Below are 17,666 nucleotides of genomic sequence, written 5' to 3'. Positions count from 1 at the left end.
TTATGGTCTCTTTGGGGTATATTCCCAGTAGTGGAATTGCTGGGTCAAATGGTATCTCTATTTGCAAGTTTTTGAGAAAGCACCATCCATACTGCCTCCCAGAATGGTTGCACCATTTTACACTCCCACCAACAGTGAATAAGGGTTCCAGTTTCTCCACAACCTCGCCAACATTTCTTGCTTGCTGATCACTGCTTCTAAAGCTCTCACAGACAGGTATTTAGTATTGTTATCACCCACCAAAAATAAGTGAACTCCTGAGCTATTTTTGGAGTTCTCTTTGTCATTTTTTTTGTGTATATTTTGATGATTTTCTAGTGATTGTTTGTTGTTGTTGCTAATTGCTGTCGAGTCGAGCATGACTCATAGTGACCCTATGAACAAAAGGCCTGAAGCCTTTATATAACTATCGTTGTTTCCAGAAGCATGTAGTTTAGGAAGTAGGTGCCCCTTCTGCTTCCAGATCTGTCTTAAACTGGGAGCTTTATCAGACACTGTCCACCATGGGCAGCCATTATGGCATTTGATTCCCCAATGGCATAAGATTGTTTAACACATTGTAAAGTTGCTCTTCCCATTCTTTATCATTGTGGTCTTCAACATGTTCTAGCTATAAATTAGTACATATTTTCAGAATTATTTCTGTACTTCTTAATTGAGACTTTTGTTTGTTGTTGTTGTTGTTATGTGCTGTCGAGTCACTTGTGACTCATAGTGACCCTATGTACAACAGCCCTAAACTTTGCTCTGTCCTGTGCCAATCTCACTGTCTCAGACACACTCATGCTGATTGCCCCAGTCACCGAATCAATCCACCTCATAGAGGGCCTTCCCCTCCTGCGCCTGCCCTCCACCCTCCCAAGCATGATGTCTTTCTCTAAGGACTCTCCTTACAACATGACTGAAGTATGTCAGACGAAGTCTCAGAATCCTTGCCTCCAAGGAGCAGCCTGGCTTAACCCTCTCCAAGATGAATCTGTTTGTTTTCTTAGCAGTGCATGGTACCCTCAGCACTCTTCTCCAAAACCAAAGCTCAAAAGCATCAATTCTCCCTCTGTCCACCCTGGTCATTGTCCAGCTCTTTGACGCATAACAAGTGATTGCAAAGACCATGGTCTGTACCAGACACACCTTAGTCTCCAGGACAGAAGGCAGGTGAAAGGACAAGACACCTTAGCAGAACTAAAAACCCCTGCCCACACAGGTAAAAAGCTGAGGACCCCCAAGACTTTTGTTTAAACAAACAAACAAAAACCCAAAAAACCAAAACCAAAAAACAAAACCACTAACAAAAAAGAACCAACAAACCAACAAAACAACTTTTATTGTGAATCAGGTCAGGATTTACAGAGAAGATAAATTTTTCATTCTATAGTTCCTAGGCATTTTGGGTGAATTCTTTGAAACTGGTCATTGAGCAGATAGGAAAATGAAGTTTCAAGGCTTAATTTTATTCTGTAATAAAGTATGTAAGCTTATTTACTTCCTATACTCTGCATTGTATCACAGATATGCAGAATGTATATTCAAGGGAGCCCAGATTATAGATTGTATAGGTATGGAGAAAGGGTACAGCCCTGACATACTTTTCATGAATTTAAACCATGCAGTGTTTTCTTGTTTGTTTAGACAACAGCTTCTTGATCTGGATCTAGATTTCTCATGAACATACTTAAGTGTTCTGGGATTTCCATTATTCTCAATATTAGTTATACTTTGCTATGTTCCACACAGTCAAAACACCCGACAGACTGAGCCACACAGTCAAAACATAGGAGAACAATGTGACCTCAGGATTGGAAGACTCAGCAACAACCTGCATTATGCAGATAACATAATCTTGCTTGCAGAAAATGAAGACAGCTTGAAGCAATATTGAAGACTGCAGTCTCTAATATGGATTACATCTTAACGTCAAGGAAATGAAAATCTTGACCATTGGACCACTAGGCAACATCATAATAAATGGAGAAAAGATTGAAATTGCCAACAACTTCATCTTAATTAGGTCCACTGTCAACATTCATGGTAACAGCAGTCAAGAATTAAAAAGATAAAAGGCAATTTAAAAAAAAAAAGAATTAAAAAGATGTGTTGTACTGGGGATAGAAAGGTCTCAGGAGTAAGGATGCTAGTTATAAACCGCAGGTGCACCTGATCCAAACCTCTATATTTTCAGTTGCTTCCTTTGCATCTGAAAGTTGGAAGATGAATAAGAAGACCAAAGATGAATCGATGCCTGTAAACCGTGATGTTGGAGAAGAATATAGAATACACCACGGACTGCCAAAAGAGCAAATAAATCTGTCCTGATGGAAGGGCAGTGAGAGTGCTCCTGAGAAGGAAGGATGGTCACACTTTGTCCTGCTGACTTTGGGCATATTTTCAGCAGGAATCTGTCCTTGGAGACATTAAGTGGGGAAAGTTAGCAAAAGAAAGGAAGACCCTCAATGAATGGATTGACACAGTGATGACCACAGTGGGCTTGAGCGTGAGGACGATTGTGAGGATGGTACAGAAAAGGGCAAAGAACAGGCCTGTTGTTCATAGGGTCACTGTGAGACACAGTTGACTCCACAGCACTAAACAACGTCTAACGGCATAGTCTGTAGGGAGTTGAGTCTCCCAACAACTCCACGGTAGGAAGATGGGCACTCTCCTCCTGTGAGGTTTACAGCTTCCAACACTAGATGGTCAGCTATGAATTAGCTCTGACTCTTCAGCATTGTGGTTTTATGTTCCATTGCTCCATGTGCATGTGCGTCAGTGATGAATGAGGACAAGGCTGATGAAGAGTTGATGTCTGTGCCTTCAGTTTCATGAAGAGCATTGAATATCCTAAGGCCAGCCAACAGAACAAACCAACAAGCCTTTAGAGGAAGTACAGCCAGCATGCTCCTTACAGATAAGGATAGTGAAACTTTGTTTTCATATATTTTGGACGTATTGTCAGGTGGGGCCAGATTTTGGAAAAAGACACCATCCTTGGAAAAATGGAGGTTCATCAAAAGAGGGAAATATTGTCAAAGATGTTGATTGAAATAGTGACTGTTAAGAGTGGGCCAGAGCATGTCAGAGAGGATGAGTGGGTGTAGGACAGGACAGCATTCAGATCTATTCACAGGGTCACTCTGAGATACCATTTCCATGAAGACAGCTCACAATAACAAATTATATTTTTAAAAGTCATTGCAGTAAGTCAGGATATTAATCAATCTCATTACTATCACATTAGAACTCTTAACTGACCCATCAACAAGTTTTCTGAAGCTATAGATTGCATCTTCTTCCGTCAGAGCCACTGTTGGATTTGAACCTGCAGATAGGTACTGCCTCTGGGTTAGAAGCACCGCTCCGTATGAGCTGCCCTAGCAGAGCTCCTTGTCTGAGATATATGTACTGTGTAATTTGTGACATATTCCCCATATATGAAGCTCTTTGTCATGTATCAGATTGTGTCTGCAAAATATATTGAGTAGACCACCGTTAATGATGATTCTCCACTGATGTGTCCTTTAGATGTGATGTATGGATGTCAGTTTAAAGACTATGGTGCAACTGATCCCAGCTGTGGTATTTTCACTTGCTCTGTATACATCTGAAAGTTAGATAGTGAGTACAGATTACAGAAGAATATGTTATGCCTTTGAATATACATGTACTGACAATAGAACATATTTATTTTAGAGAAAGTGAACCAGTGGTGCTATTTAGAGGCAGGAGTAGTGAAACTTTGTCCCATAGATTTTGGAGCATGTTGTCAGGACGGGCTAGTCTTTGAAAAATGACATCATGGTAGGAACAAGAGCAACAATATATTTTAGGCGATTTCTAAAATCTATTCCTTATTTTAATTTTAAATTCTGTTGCTGTTGTGTGCTGTCAAGTCAGAACTAACTCAAATTGATCCCACAGTGGGTTTTCGGAGGTAATATACTGGACAGGAGGACATTGCCTGTCCTTCTCCCACTGAGCAGCTAGTGGATTTGAACTGTGTACCTTTGAGATTGCACAGCAGTTTCTTACCACAGGCCGCCAGAATTCCCTGATTTTTATTTCTGGTACTGCTACTTTTAATAACCAAATGTTCCAATTTAGGCTCTTACTTTCCCCCCTTCATGAAATCTTGTTCTTGATTTATGATTGCGGTGCCTTCTTGAACCCTTTTGAAGATACTATTATTTGGTAGTTGCTTTGTTTTTAATATTCTGTTCTCTCCAAGGTCCTTTTCTCCCTCTATTGATCTTGGACTTTTTCTTTGCTGACCTCATATTGTAAGCTTGTATCAAATGTCTTCCAAATCAGCACTGATCATTTTTACTTGACAATCTTAGATGAGGTAGAGTGCATCAAGCTTTGTGCTTTCAGCCTGAATCTGTTGATGCAATGTTTTAGAGAAAATAGGTGCGGAGGGAGCTTACTCTCAGGCCGTGAGAATCCCTAAAACACCAAAATGAGGAAGACTTTAGATTCTAAATTCTCATACTGATGTCCATTGTTCTCCTCTATATACTACTTCCAAAATTATGTCATTCCATTGTGGAAACTTTGGAAACTAAAAGTAAGCATCAAGAAGATGGCAAAAATCACTTATAATTTTATCACCCAGGTCTTTTTTACTTATCGACTGTGCAGGAAACTCTGATCACGTAGTGGCAAGATGCTGCCCTTTAATCTCTGGTGACCTAGTGGGTAAAGAGTTGCACTGACAAACCAAAAGCAGCTGGATCAAACCCACGAGTTACTCCTAGGGAGAAGGGATAGGCAGTCTCTCTACTTGCTGCCTCTGAAGCCCGTGGAGGGTCAGTTGTGAGTCAGTTTTAAATGTTCATGACTTTGGCCCTGGTGTAGGTGCTCCTTTGTTCTAAGGTGAGGCTGCCACTTTTGTTTTGTGTGTGTGTGTGTGTGTGTGTGTGTGTGTGTGTGTACACAATGCCAAAGACATATACAAATAATAAAGGAAAACTCAGAGGAGGCAAACATAGGGATTTTTCTAAGATTAAAATTTAAACTCATGTCAGCTCAGTTTGTAAGCAAGCAACAGTTTCTGCCAATCATAGACAGTCCCTAGTCCCTACTCTATTCTAATACATATTCAAACTAAGTATATCAACTCCTGAGAAAAAGCAAGAGATAATGTAGCTCTTTCTAAAACTGAGGTTAATTAAATTACAGCATGTTGGTTTTCAACTCCCTGATGAATTATTTAATGTCTGTTCTGCTAAACCTAGGAGCTCTGGTACATAGTGGTTAATGTGTTTGGCTGCTAAACAAAAAGTCAGTGGATCAAACCCACCACACAAGGAGCAAGATAGGGCTATGGTTTCTGTCAAGATTTACAGCTTTGGAACCCTTGTGGGGCAGTTCTCCCCGATTCTGTGGGTCACTATGAGTTAGAATCAAATGCACAGCCGTGGGCTTGAGGGGTTTTGGTATAATGGAGACTTCAGAGATGGGTAAATAAATCCTTGTCTCAGTGGAGCTCAGCCAAGTGAGAGGCACAGATAAACTAGTCCAAAGGAGTATGGTCAGAGCTGCCAGACTCGGGAGTGTAGAGAGATTTAGAGGTGCACAGAGCATCTCCAGGGGGCGGACAGGCATGCCAGCCAAGCCCCCATTTCTCATGTGGGTTCATACCACAGCCTTTCATCCTGGTGACAGAAGACTAAGTATTGAATTTTACAAATCAGCCCTGTGGCTTCCATGTTTAAATACTTCAGTGATGCCCCAGGGACTGAAAGGAACTCGTTCCCCTTCAGCTGTTCTACCTCCTTCCTTAGGCCCATTTCTTTCCTTGACTGCTTCTTAACTGTATTTTCATGCACATAATGCCCCTCCTGCATTTGTTTGCTGGCTCCTTCTACCCCTTGCAGGTATCGCTGCAAACACAGCTCTGCCAGTGTGTGGTCTTTGGCAAGTTACTCACTTCTCTGTGACTCAAGTTTCTTAACTGAGTTAATCGCAATTAATTATAGGTGGTCTATTTCATAATGTCCTGAGAATGAGATGATTTGAATTACTCTCTTAGAGAGGTATCTATCACACAGACATAATTGCTGTTGTTATTGTTGCTAGTCCCTCTCTCTTACCTTTGCATAGAAACACCATTATATTTATTGTCAATGTCAGGTTCATTCTCAGGTTTGCCTCACGATTTCATATCTTTTTCATCACCAGATGGCAATATTCTGGGGTCAATAGTGCCTCCATTAAATGATCATTTCTGCAAGTAAAGATTTCCCCAAAAAACCATTTTTGTTAAGATTCTTCCCTTTTACCCTCTCTCCAACTTAATAAGTTACGTATTACAGACACTTTGAGGGGGAAATATCATCTTTTCTTAATCTCTCTTTAATGAAAATTAAAAAAAAACAAAACAAAACCCTAAAATCCATTGCCATGTTGAACCCACTCAGAACTGATCCTCCATTGGGTTTCTGATGCTGTAAATCACATGCAAAGATCTTTCTCATCTGTCTCCCACAGAGCCAGAGAGGCCTGGCCTTTAACTTAGCAGTGCCACAGGAACCAGAAAGTGAACTATACTTGTCACTATTAAGCAGTTGACTAGTTGTTGTATCATCGAGTCAGAACCGACCCATATCTAACCCTCCAGTGAGTTTTCAGAGGCAGTTAATCGCATGAGAGGAGAGGGCCTATCCTTCTCCCTGGCCTCAAACTGTGTGCCTTTGGGATTGTACAGTTTCTTACCACGAGGCCACCAGAACGCTTCATTAGTTGAGACTGGTCAATTGAGTAGAGATAGGGATTAAATCTTTGTGTGCATTTCATTAAGATGCTGGTGACCTGAGTGAGGTGATGGTGGTGGATTCAGACCTCCTGCTTTCAGCAACACAACTCTTTACCTCTAGGCCACCAGAGCTCCCTTAAATGCCTATCTCTAGCCACTGTTGTTCTAAGCTTAACTTTCTGTATTTGAACAATTGCTCAAACTCCCTACTCCCTTTCCACAACTCCCTATGAACTAAAAGCATGGGAGTTTCCTAATCTCTCCTTAGAAAATGCTTTTTCTTTGTTTCTCTGTGAAGTCTTTTGTAACAGTTCTCTGTTTTATGCTCTCCACTGTGCTATTAGCAGAGTAACATGTTCTTCATATTTCTCTTTTAGCTTTTGTGCAGTTACATTGTAATAATTTGCTTTCATAGTCCTCTCCCTCTCTGCTTTCTCTAAAGGCAAAGTATTGTATTCCTGATCTTTAGCACAGGAATTGCCCAGAACTGGGAGTTGTGTTTGAAAGAACGTTTGCTACAGAAAGAATTGTTGTTTTTATTATGCATCATCACATTGGAACTGACTCAGCTGATGCTCCAGTGGGTTTTCAGAAGTAGTCTATCTCATAGGAGGAGATTGTCCATCTTTGCTCTGAAAAGCAGCTGTTTAATTTGAGCTGCATGCTTTTGGATGGGCAACACAACTCCTTACCACTAGGCCACAATAATTCCCTAAAGAAAGAATTGTTGTGTGCCGCACAGGCTGAACGGACCATCACTGACCTTCTAGCAGGCTTGGTTTGGTTTTTGTGTTTGTTTTTTTTTTTTAGGTAATATATCACGCGGGAGAAGATTGCCCATCCTTTTTGCAGAGCAGCTGGACTTGGAAATTGCAGTGTAACTTCTTATGCACCAGTGCTCCCTAAAGAAAGCATAGTACACATTCATGTCACAAAATCACAGTATCTGAGGGAATTGATAGAGTGGTGGGGAATTAGATCTCAGTTTCTTTAGGCTTAATAAATGTCCAAGAAAGATTTCATGATCTAAGAATTTTGAGCTCTGGTGGCCTAGTGGCAAGAAGCTGCACTGCAATCCCAGAGGCGCACAGTTCGAATCCACCGGATGCTCTGCCGAGGAAGGAGGGACAATCTCCTCCTGTACCAGTCAGATCTGATTTGACAGTGCACGCACACACACGAATAATAAAATAAAAAAAAAATTAAAAAAACCCAAAACCAAATATTCTTTATTTGTGATTTTAATGAAAGTTTACACAAAAGTTAGATTTTCATTCATTCATTGTTGCACATTTTACCTTCTCTCCCTCTTTTTCCCCCCCACAGTTCACTATTTTTTTATTTGTGAAGTATAACAAAGCAAACTTTAGTAAAACATCTGTACCTCTACTGTCTTTCACCAGCAAATAGACTTTTAATTATACTTAAATACTCAGTTAAATTTTTAGTTACTCAGTTAAATTTTTAGTTACACTATAGGTTACAGACTTTTTTTGGTATTTCAGACAGTTGTCTTTGACCCAACCCAATCTCTTTCTGTAATAAATACATGTTGTTAATTTGGCCACCATCAATTATTTCTTAGTGAGATCACACTGTTTCCTGCTTGTAAATATCATTTAACTTAGAGGTGAAATAGTCCCAGGATCTTGATTTTAATATCGTGGCTCTTAGCTTCTTTTTCTCTAAAGTAGCTTTTTAATGTTGTTTGTACTATTGAGTTGGAACCTCCAGCAGGTTATCAAGGTCTGGAAATCACATGGTTAGAGATTACCCCTCTTTATTCCACAGAACAGCCAAACTGCCTGCTTTGGGTTGGCTGCACGGCTTCTTGCCACTAGGCCACCAAAGCTCCCCAACTTTTTAATAGTTTCAAAGAAAATACCTAAATATGAGACACACTTAAATTGTTAAAGACATATTTTGGCTTCTGAACTAAACTACTTCATGAGTAAAATGAAAATGCAATCAAGTTTTGTAGCTCTGAAAATTATAGAGAGTTGTTTTACTAAAATTTGTTTTGATTGTACAAGTCAAACACAAAAGAACTCATTGTCATCAGGTCTGAACCGACTCAGAACTGGGTCCTCTGATGAGTTTCTGAGGCTGTCAGTCACGTGGGAGGGGATTGTCCATGCTTCTCCTGAGGAGCCTGGTGGAGCCATCCCACAATCTATCCTCACTGTTGTGGTCACTATGTCAGTCCATTTAGTTAAAAGTCTTCCTCTCTTTTGCCGACTCTCTTCTCTTCCAAGCTTGATGTCCAATGCATAGGGACTGGTACCTCCTAGTAATATGCCCAAAGTATGTGAGATAAAGTCTCCTCATCCTTGCTTCTAAGAAAATCTGTCGTCCAGACAGGCATGTTTGTTCATTTGGCATTCACTGGTATATTCAGTATTCTTCATCAACACTACAAGGCAAAAGCCTCAGTTCTCTCGGTCTTCTATATACATTGTCCATATTCACATGCATAGTAAGCAATTAAAGCTATCATGACTAATATGTCTTTAATGTGATATCCTTGCTCTTAAACCCTTTGAAGAAGTGCTTGACCAAAGATTTTTCTATTGCAATACATAATTTGGTTTCTTAACTGCTATTTCCATGAATGTTAATTGTGGATCATGTTGTTATGTGCTGTTGAGTCACCTGCAACCCATAGCTACTCTATACACAGCATCTCTGAACCCTGTCCTCTCCTGAGCCAGTCTCACTAATACTGACGCACCCCCATTGCCCCAGATACTGTATCAATGCATCTCATCTGCGGTCATTCTCTCCTGTGTGGTACCTCCAGCCTTTCTAGCATGGTGTCCTTCTCCAAGGACCAGTCTCTCCTGGCCACATGCCCAAGGTATTTGAGATAGAGCTTCAAAATCCTAGCCTCCAAAGAGAAACTTGGTTTCACCCTCTCCAAGACATACCTTTTTGTTTCCTTGGTGATCCATAGTATGTTCAAGACTCTTCTCCAGCACCAGAGTTTGAAGGGGTGAATTCTTCTGTCATCCTTAGTCATTGTCCAGTTCTCAGATGCACAGCAAGTAATTCTGAAGGCCCTGGTTTGGATTAGGCACACGTTAGTCTCTAGACTGACATCGTTGCTTTTCAGTACTCTGGAGAGGTCTCTGACAGGAGATAGTCCCAGTATAATTCGTCCTTTGATTTCCTGACTGTTTGTGCCAAGAGTGTTGATTGTGGACCTGAGCAAGCTATAATTGTTAATAATCTTAATCTCTTTTCCATCTGTCATGTTCTTGCCAATTTGCCCGGTGGTCAGAATCTTTGTCTTCTTGATGTTGAGCTTTAGAACATATTCAAGACTCTAGTCCTTGACCTTCTACAGCAAGTGCTTTAGGTCTCTTCAGTTTCAGCAAGCAAAGTTGTGTCATCTGCATAATGTAGGTTGCTGATGAGTCTTCCTCCAATCCTGATGCTACATTCCTCCTCATAAAGCCCTGTTTCTTGAATTATCTGTTTTGCATATAGATTGAAAAACTATGGAGACAAGATGCATCCCTGATGCAGTCCGTTCCTGATTTTGAACCATGCAGTGTTTCCCTGCTAATGTTCTGGGGACTGCTTCCTGTTTCAAGTATAGGTTTTGCATAAACACAACCAAGTGTTCTGGGTTTTTCTCAAGGCTAGCCACAATTGGTTGTAATCCACAGTCAAATGTCTTTGCATAGTTAATGAAACATAAATAGACTTTCCTCTGGTACTCTTTGCTTTCTGCCAAGATCCATCTGATATTGACAGTAATGTCTCTAGTGCCACAACCTCTTCTAAACCAGCTTGTTTTTCTGGTAGTTCTCTGTCAACATACTGTTCATTTGTTTCTGGATAATCTTCAGGATTTTGCTAGTGTGTGATATTAATGATATTGTTTGATAATTTCCACACTGTTGGGTCACCTTTTTTTGGAATGGGAATAAATATGCATCTCTTCCAGTCAGTTGGCCAGGTAGTTGTCCTCCAGATTTCTTGGCTCTACCTGGTAAGGCCCTCTATGAGGTGGATTGATTCAGTGACTGGGATAATTGGGATGGGAGTGTCAGAGACAGTGTGATTGGCACAGGACAGAGTGGAGTTTAGGGCTGTTGTACATAGGGTCGCTATGAGTCGCAGGCGACTCGACGGCACATAACAACAACAACAACACCTGGTAAGAACATCCAGGGAAGCATCTGTTTGTTGAAATACATTAATTGTTATTTCATCAATTTCTAGGGCTTTACTTTTTGCCAAGTTCCTCAGGGAAGCCTGAACTTCCTCCTTCATTACCATTCCCTCTTGATCATATGTTGTTTCTTGAAATTCTTATGTCAGCCAATTCTTTGTGGTCCTGTGACTCTGTATACTTCTCCCATCTTCTTTTAAAGTTTCCTGAATCAATCAATATTCTGCCCATAGCATCTTTAAGCATTGCAAATTGTGGCTTGAATTTTTCTTTAGTTCCTTCAGCTTAAGAAATGCTGAGTAAGTTTTGTCCTTTTGATTTTCTGACTCTAGCTCCTTGCACATTTCATTATAATACTTTGCCTTGTCTTCCTGAGCTGCCCTTTGAAATCTTCTGTTTAGCTCCTTATCTTCTTCATTTCTTCCCATTTTTTGGCTTCTTGGTGCTCTAGTGCAATATTCAGAGTCTCTTCTGATGTCCATTTTGGTCTTCTTACTTCTTTGTCATGACCTTTTGCATTCTTCATAAAAAATACTTTTGGTATCTTCCCACAGCTCATCTGGTCTTTGTTCATTAGTGTTCAAGGCCTCAAACCTGTTCATAAGTTGGTTTTTGAGTTCAGGGGGCATAGACTCAAGATCAAATTTTGATTCCTGTGGAAATGATTTAACCTTATTTAGCTTTAATTTGAACTTGCATATGAGTAGTTGATGGTCTGTTTCACATTCAGTACCTGGCCTAGTTTTCACTGCTGATATTTAACTTCTCCAGTGATTCCTTCCATAGATGTAATCAGTCTGATTCCTATGCATCCCATCAGGTGAAATCCGTGTGTATAACTTGTGTTTATGTTTCTTAAAAAGTATTTGCTATGAATAAATCATTAATTGTGCAGAATTCTATCATTATATCCCAGCCTCATTTCTGTCACCAAGTCCATATTTTCGGTCTACTGATCCTTCTTCTTGGTTTTCAACTTCCACATTCCAGTCACACATTATTATTAATGCATCTTGGTTACATGTTCCATCTGTTTCTGACAACAATCCTTGAAAACATCAATCATAGCTCCATATTTTGTGATGCTGCTTACTGGTTCAGTTGTGAGGATTTTTGTTTTCTTGATGTTGAGATATAGTCCACAATGAAAATTGTATGGTTTTTAACCTTAATTAATGCTTCAAGTCTCCTTTTTCTGCAAGAGTTCTTAAAATAATAAGAGAATACTTATTTTTAAGGCATTGTATTTCAGCACATGAATATAGTTCTCCTGTGGGTTTCATTTAATGGGAAAATATTAATTGTGATGACTACACTCTTCATTTTTGAGTCTTCTTCTGGAAAGTACCTTATGTCAGTTTCAAGTTTCCATTTTTAGCTTTATTTCCAAGAGATACAGTGCAGACAGAAGATAGTCGTGGGGTCATCTGACTTCATCCCTCCTGGTGGCCCGTACCTCCAGCCTACATCGATTTCCCTTTGCATATGTCTTCCTTCCTGGGGCTCTGTTTAAGCTGTCCTTCCTCCTGGAATTCTTCCCATCTTTTCCTTTCCTCCACTCACTCACTGATGCATTGCCCTCCAATCAGATTGACTAACAGCTGACAATGCAGCAAGTTTCTTTGGCTGTAAATTGAACAAGAGGAGGAAGCTCATCTTCTTCCTGAGAAGCCACTTGATAGAACCACTGAAGAGGCAAGAGTTTTGGGTTAGTCTCTACTGACTACTCCACCACAGCTCCTTTGTCCTTTCCCCTAACTATCTAGAAACCCACACTGTCCTTCCTTCTCTAGAACCCAACCCAAAGACATTAGATGGTTTGCCTGTCCTAGCCAGTCCACCAGGGACACCTTCTCCTCCCTTTAAACAACTAGAGCATTTTACAACTCTTTCCTAAAACACACCAAATATGAGCCATGCATCCAGTTCTGTTTACCTTCCCCTATACAAATAGAACCTTCCTTCATTGTCTCTGACTCACTTCCTTCAAATGATAACATAGTCTATACATGTAGTTGAAAGACTCAGTGCATATTTTGTTGAATTATTCAGTGACTGGGATAATGGGATTGGGTGTGTTGGAGACAGTAAGATGGGCACAGGATAGAGCAGGGTTTAGGGTTGTGTACATAGGGTCGCTACGAGTCGCAGATTACTCGACAGTATGTAACAACAACAATAACTCTACAAAGTGACATTCCAGTGGGCAATAAAGAAAACTATATCCAACAAAAAAAAAAAAAAAGAATGCTGCTTTAATATACTATTCTGCCCCTTTGTTGGCTAACTAAAAAAAAAAAACACGAGTCATCTTTTTAATCATTGGATAATATTGTATCCACCTATGGCTAGGAAAGTAGAGGAAATATTTTTATTAGGATATCTTAAAGGGCAAAAGTCAGACACATGGAGTTTGAGAAAGTTAAAAAGCATTAAGAATTCCTAAAGAGCCCGTGTAATTCAATTGATAAACTGATGCCTAGAAAGCTTGACGTGCCCTACATTATGCAACCAGTTTCTGGTAAAATTGGCGCTTAGGATCTAGTTACTTATTTGGATCTGATTAGATTTGCTGTTTAGGTTGGTACTGTCAAACTCTTAAAAGAGGTTTTTAACAGTTTTATATTGCCTTTAATGGTTTAGCAAATAGGAAATTGAATTCCTAAATAGGTTTTCCTTTTCATATTTCCCTAATTTTTAGTTTCTCTGATTCATTCATATTGACTGTTAAAATGATCACGACCTTATTCTTGGACCTTATAGAATCATTTGCTAACACTTAAGTAAACTTTTTATTGAAGTGTGATATACAAAAGTGTATGGAATGTTAAGCCTATATCTTGATGAATTTTCAGAAAGTGAACACGTCTATAAAACTTGTCAAGAAACGGTAGTATTAATTAGGTTGGAACAATTTGAACAAAGAAAAAAATTTGAAATTATATAATGTTTTCTTTTTCTCCACAGGTGTTGTCAGTCTGTGTGTTAACAACAATCCTCGGTTGTATATTTGGATTGAAACCAAGCTGTGCCAAAGAAGGTAATTAATATAGTCTGTAGTTGGTGCATGAGGGCTTTGCTGGTGCAGTGGATAAGTACTTGAGTGCTGGTTTAAAGGTTAGTGGTTCAAACACAACAGCTATCCTTTGGAAAAAAGAGGTGGTGACTGCTTCCATAAAGATTTCAATGTTGGAAATCCTCTGGGGCAGTTCTACAATGTCCTATGGGATTGTTAGGAGTTAGAATGCTGACTTGACAGCAATAATTTGTGTTGGGTTTTGATTAGGGCTGTGTGTGTGTGTGTGTGTGTGTGTGTGTGTGTGTGTAAGTAGTAAATTGTGTGTGTTGATATTCTGTCTTCTTCAGAGTGGTTTAAGACAAATATTAGCTGATAATCGTTGGGTAATCTAGATACATTGCCAGTTTTACATAGGCTTGAGTTTTCTTTTTTTACTGTAGCTCTTATTATTGTGTATGAGTCATGTTGTTGTTGATTGCTGTCGAGTCCAGCACGACTCATAGAGAGCCTATGAACAAAAGGCCTGAAGCCTTTCTAGAACTATTGTCATTCATGAAAGTTCATAGAGTTTCTGGAGGCATGTTGTTTAGGAAGTGGATGCCACCCCTGCTGGGTGGGACAAATGTAAACTATTCTGCTAAGTGCAAGAGCTGACAATCTGCTTCCAAAAAAACAGCTGTCAGAAAACCCTCCAGAACACAGTTGTACTCTGACACTTAGGAGTCACCCTGTCAGAATCAACTTAACTGTAACTGTAGCTCTTTTATTCTTTTAGCCATAGGACATTTTGTTTACTTGAAATACTTCAAAAACCAAAAGAGACCATAAAAAAGACATTTAAGACAAACAGACAAGTAAACATGGCCCCTGAGATGCTGATATTCTGCTCAGGAAGCTTGCTTGGCTGGCTCACTGCCACTGGGCTTCAAGGACATTCATCCAGGAGCTGATTGCAGAGGTCGACCTGCAGGTTACTAGGTAGCCTGTCAGCAACCACAACAACAAGGCTTTTGAGTTGTGGATGTGGTGGTTTCAAAGTTAATACTGATATGTTTTAATCTTCTGGACATTTAAAAATTTATATTGAGCCCAAAAATGTGTACAGCACTGATGAGAGCATAGAAGTAACCTGCATCCCAGTGAATTGCAGTGACTGTTAGTTTCATTTTGAGATCCTCCATGAAATTACTGGGTGCTAGGAAATTCATTTTTCAAAATTGTACAAAGTCTTCTTTGTTTATTCTGTAACTGTAGGCTGAGTCACTAAGCATTGGTGGTGACTGTTAAGCTATCATTTAGAATTAAAATGAAGGAAATAGCATAGTTATGTGCTTCTCATCAGGAATCTATTCAAAGCATGTGTATCTGTTTTTGATAAAATTTAAGAAGTAGAAAAGAGGAGAAAGAAAGGGAGAGAGAGGAAAATGAACAATGAATGAATGCAAACTCAACCTTTCTGTAAACTTTCTTTAACATCACAATAAAAAAAATGAATAATAAAAAATTTAAGAAGTAACAAGCTTTCATGTTCACCTGTCTGTTATTTTGGCGTGATATAGTTAAGCCTGAGTACAGTTTAATACCTTAGAAAAAACTTGAAAAGTTGAAGATGAAAATAAAACATTTTTAATTTAAGTCTAGTATAATTATACATAACAACTAGATGATAGAATTATAAGATACATTGTAATGAGTTCCACATATAGCTGTTATTCTAATAGTTCTTCTCAGTTTGGTCAAGAGCGTTAGATTTTCTGACTTTCTTATTTGTCACTTAATGCTCTTATAATCGCCTGATTTCTCAATGTCAGTGAGTGTTAAGGTGAGAAACTCCAATTATCCTTTTTGGTTTTCTGCCTATTAGACTTCCATTAATTTAGATGTGGCTTCATTTTCTCTCACCAGCCTCATTTTGTAATAATTGTGCAAAAACCTAGGTTATCCAACTTAGGGATGGCACCTTGTTAGCAGTTCAAATCCACCAGCTGCCCCTCAGGAGAGAGATGAGCAATGATTTACAGCTGTGGAATACTGTAGGAGGGTCAGCTGTGGGATGGTTCTAAATAGATGAGCAATGAGGTTTTATTCAAGCTACAATTTAGAGTTACAACATTTTTGCTTCTAATGCTTTTTTCTTTCTATTTCCATTTATCCATTTAATAAAAATTACCAAGTGTCAGCTGCATGCCAAGTTACTAGAGTTATATTGCCCAGAACAAGATCCACATGCAGGTTTAGTTCTTGTAGTCTAGTATAAAACATAGTTGCAAATTGAAGCAAGTGGGAAGGACAAGATTTTAGGACAGGGAGTTAGCACAGACTTTTCAAGGGGAGGGAGCTAGGCTGATTCTACCACTGAGTGGTGCTGTCCTGGGAAGGACAGCTCTGTGAACTGGATTCTGCATGAGGTGTTACTTTTTCCTCTTAACATGATGGAGAAATAGCTGAGTCAGGTGCTCATTCCCTTTGTGAAATCTTTATAGTCACTTTCTGATCTTTTTCGCACAAATTGGGAATTTTAAAGACTCCTGTGGCTGCTGAATCCAGCGCCTTTATAATAGAAACTGTTCAGAACAGGTTCTGAATTCAGATTTTGCTTTATTACTCCAGAAACATTTAACACTTATCATACTTAGGGCATTTGTAATAAAATCTTCCTTATTCCTAAGGTGAGAGATAAATTCACAAACTCAGTGCAAAAGGTTACTTTCCGATTACATCTAAAGAGTATTTGAAACCCACTTGATAGCCCCCTTACGTGTACTAGTTGATGCTTGCTTTATAAGTATATAATGATTGTTGTTTGCATTTGAGTCGGAACCAACCCATAGCTGAACCTCCAAAGGGGTTTTGAAGCAGTTAATTGTATGGGAGGAAATTACCAATCCTTCTTCCTCAGAGCAGCTCGTGGATTTGAACCACATGCCTTGGGGATTACAGTGCAGTTTCTTAATAATAGGCTGCTAGAGCTCCCTACATAATGATTAGAAGCCTCTAACTCACTGCTCAATATTTTCAGTTAAAAGTTGCAAAGGTCGCTGCTTTGAAAGAACCTTTGGGAACTGCCGCTGTGATGTTGCCTGTGTTGGGCTTGGAAACTGCTGTCTGGACTACCAGGAGACGTGTATAGAACCAGGTAACAATGGCAGGGGGACTGAGGGAGTCTTGGCTCTTAGTAAAAGAGTAAAGCAAAGTGCTGTAACTTTGTGGCATGTGAGGTCACTAATAGGTTTGCTTTTTTTTTTTTTTTAACTCAACATGTGTACATATTTTGATCACAGTCTATATTTTAAACAATTGCTTAGGGAAGAAATGTGAAATATTTCGCCTTCATCAAACATTTTATAGAGCAAAACACTAAGTCTTTTTAGTATATACTGAAAACCTTGATATTATAATTTATATGTGAACTAACTTCTTCATACCCATGAATATTTGTATTAGTCTTTTTTTTTTTCCCCCTTCCATTGATTATGGAGGAACTGGGAGATAGAAATGGTCTGTGTGCCCAGCTATGGACAAAAATTTGTTTATTCTAGTCCTTCCTAGCACTTAGTTCTGAAAAATTAGCCCTTGTAAACTTTACAGGGCAGACTTGTACTCTGTTATACATGAGGTGACCAGGAGTCATGATAATAACTAGTATTATAGGCAAGAGTTATTAGGTGTCCACATGAACATTAAAAAACAAAACTGTCAGAGTTAGAAACACTTTC

The 17,666-nt window shown here is 39.3% G+C and overlaps 1 protein-coding gene across 1 annotated transcript in view; it reads left to right on the top strand.

Annotated features, from left to right (window-relative positions):
* ENPP1 (ectonucleotide pyrophosphatase/phosphodiesterase 1) overlaps nt 1-17,666 on the top strand; it is a 116,771-nt gene that overhangs the window by 49,597 nt on the left and 49,508 nt on the right. The window contains exons 2-3 of the mRNA XM_006884988.1: nt 13,899-13,971; nt 16,970-17,086. Of these exons, the coding sequence (XP_006885050.1) occupies nt 13,899-13,971; nt 16,970-17,086 (190 nt within the window). The remainder of the gene's footprint in view (nt 1-13,898; nt 13,972-16,969; nt 17,087-17,666) is intronic.

Source organism: Elephantulus edwardii, unplaced genomic scaffold, assembly GCF_000299155.1.
Source record: "Elephantulus edwardii isolate Elephantulus edwardi_28Jun2011 unplaced genomic scaffold, EleEdw1.0 scaffold00039, whole genome shotgun sequence".
NCBI classification, from domain to species: Eukaryota; Metazoa; Chordata; class Mammalia; order Macroscelidea; family Macroscelididae; genus Elephantulus; species Elephantulus edwardii.
This window is presented reverse-complemented; position numbering and strand designations above follow the sequence as displayed.